At 36.3% G+C, this 2,907-nt stretch overlaps 1 protein-coding gene across 1 annotated transcript in view; it reads right to left on the minus strand.

Moving 5' to 3' along the window:
* RSRC1 (arginine and serine rich coiled-coil 1) overlaps positions 1 to 1,650 on the minus strand; it is a 500,806-nt gene extending 499,156 nt beyond the window's left edge. The window contains exons 1-2 of the mRNA XM_042781342.1: positions 1,646 to 1,650; positions 1,013 to 1,186 (exon numbers count right to left, since the gene is read on the minus strand). Of these exons, the coding sequence (XP_042637276.1) occupies positions 1,013 to 1,186; positions 1,646 to 1,650 (179 nt within the window). The remainder of the gene's footprint in view (positions 1 to 1,012; positions 1,187 to 1,645) is intronic.
* Between the last annotated feature and the right edge of the window lie 1,257 nt (positions 1,651 to 2,907).

Consider the following 2,907-nt stretch of genomic DNA (forward strand, 5'->3'; position numbering starts at 1 on the left):
GGAATTGTGGGGCTGGTGCGGGATCGGGCAGTATTTCGTTCTGCTGTGCATGGGGTCGCTATGAGTCCGAAACGACTCGATGGCACTTAACAACAACAACAACAACATGGGACAGAGAGCTGTCCATAGGGTTTCCAAGGCTGTAATCTTTACAGAAGCAGATTGCCGTATCTTTTTCCTGCAGAATAGCTAGTGGGTCTGAACCACTGACCTTTTGGTTCACAGTTGAGCATTTAACCACTGTGCCACCAATCTAATCAATAAATAGTTATTAACATCTCACACACACCCTAAAATTGACCAAGCTCCCAATCTATATTAAAAGAGGTATAACCAAGAGTAAAAGGAGCCCTGATGACATAATCGTTAAGCAATTGGCTCCCAAATGAAAGAAGTATAGTTCGAACCTAACAATAGCTCCATGGGAGAAAAGACTTGGCAATCTGATCCTGCAGAGATTACAGCCTAGAAAACCCTACAGGGCAGTTCTGTCCTATAGGACTTCTATAAGTCAAAATCAACTCCACGGCACAGAACAACCAAAAATAAAGCATATGGTTTCCTCTCTATGTTTTCACCTTTATCCTTTTCCCCTAACAGCTTCACAGTAAACTAATAAAAACTGTTAATCATTAACAGTTTTCAAATTTTAAATTCATATTCATAAAAAAGAAAAATGAATGCAGAACTCAGCTGAAGAATTATTTAAATTTTCCTTTACTTACATACCAAGCTGTAATACTGCTCTTTATGCTGTTTCTAAACTTTGTTATATTAGTATTACATGAAAACAGAAATGGAAAAAGTACCACAGTAAAAATCTAAGATAACTATCTTTATATTTAATTTTTCATCTTTCTCTACTGTATTTTATCTTTTTTCCCATCCTCTTCCACTCTTCCAGCAATTTAGCCACAAAGTTGAAAACAAGAAAAACCTCAGAGAAAAAAATTTTGTTTGAATACTGCCATGGAATCACAGTCATCACTGCTTAAGATTTGTTTCAACTTACCCACGTTTGATGCTGTGCAATTCCTTGTCCTTTCCCTTATCCTTCTCCTTTTCTCTTTTCTCCTTATCTCTGGCTTTACGACGTTCTCTATCTCGAGATCGACTTCGGGTTCTTCTGTGACTGGACCTTTCACTGCTTCGACTATGGGAACGTGGGCGAGGTCTTGACCTGGATCTAGAATAAGTAGATTTTATTAAATAAATTTTGTGTGTATTTTTCATAACAGAATGTAAACATATCTAAAAATTATCTAATAGAAAAGGACTCCTTAGCTTTAGTCATAAATTAAACAATTGTGTGAAGCAATCATCTGAATATGATTATGAATAAATGCCCTCAGTTAAAATGATGTATGAAGGAAATATACAGTGGCAATTTTGCAGTAAATTAAGGTTCAGTTAAAAAGTGAAAATCTTAAAAGTTCAAATCAAGTCTTGACTAATCAAGTCCTCTCAGATAAAACCTAAATATATCTAATGTAATCCTAAGGATAGGGTTTTATTTATCCCTACACTCTCTGCTTCCATATGTAGTCAATCTTATTTCTAATTGTTGCAATAAAACTATTCATTCACTCTACTCTAATCCAGCTAGTCCTTTGTATAAAATGAATGACAATACTAGGCAGGATACATCATGTGCTCAAAACTAAAGTTTTCAGGTCCTGCTGGCTTACAGTATTACCAAGAAACCCTCTACCAGACCTACTATGCTAGAAACAACAATTATGAAAAACACCTACAAAAGGCACTGGAGAGTAACCAAAGAATGCAGATTCTGTAGGAGTGCCAACACTTGGAGAAATGAAAACAGAAAAGAGAAAGTTTCCCATTTTATCAATTTCCATGCTGAGTGCAGACCCAGATGTAGATCATGCAGGACAGCTACACTCTAACAGAAAACCTGTAGGCTTTCTGGCCTTAAAAAAAAAAAAAAAAAAAAAACAGAATACACACACAGGGTAATCACAACAACCAGAAAATAAAAGAGGAATCCTGAATGAGAGTCAGTAATGAGAGCCCAAAATTCTACATATAAATTCTACACAAATCTCTGGCTAAACTCTAAATAATGCATATGAAGGGGAGACTCCAACCAGCTAAGGATGAAAGTATTCAGTTGAAATTTCAGCCATAATTATAGTGACAGAATCTTTGCAATCCAAAAAAGAAGTTAATTTTCTGCTAAAAAGAAATAAGTTAACAAAAAAAAATCAACACTCTTCAGAATATCCATAACATTCACCATATCCAGGATAAAATATATAATTATTAGATATTTAAAGTACAGGAAAAATGTGATCCATTCTCAAAAGAAAAGAGGCAGAGACCAACACTGAATGAACCAGAAGTTAGAATTAGCAGAGAAAAATTTTAAAGTGTACAAATAACTATACTTCTAATGAATATAAAGATAAGAAATCTCAGCAGAAATATATAATAAACTTAAAAATTCCTTAAGGAGATTAACAAGGAGGTCTGGCTACAGCATTTGACTGATAACCCAAAGGCTGGCGGTTCAAACCTACAAACACTCCTCAAAAGGAAGACTGGGCAAACTAATTCTGTAGTGATACTGCCTCGGAAACCCAAGGAGGGGTCGCTATGAGTTGGATCTGACTTGATGGCAGTGAGGTTTTTTGGTTTTTTTTTTTCGTTTTCACGAGATTAACAGCAGATAGGTGATAACAGGTGCTTGAACAATTTCTCTTAGAAAGATCAGCACGAGGCTGGTCCCCATGAGGCGGAGGTCAAGATGTCCCAAATGTCTAAACTACCATGCCATTCCATAATTTCAGACATTAACTCCTCCTCCTCCTCCCAGTAATTTCCCCAGTCTTAGGGTTCTGTATTTCGCTGTAACGCCTCACAGAACTCACACACACCCAAGGGTTC

Source organism: Orycteropus afer, unplaced genomic scaffold, assembly GCF_000298275.1.
Source record: "Orycteropus afer afer isolate SDZICR_OR568_19922 unplaced genomic scaffold, OryAfe1.0 scaffold00109, whole genome shotgun sequence".
In the NCBI taxonomy this organism is placed as follows: domain Eukaryota; kingdom Metazoa; phylum Chordata; class Mammalia; order Tubulidentata; family Orycteropodidae; genus Orycteropus; species Orycteropus afer.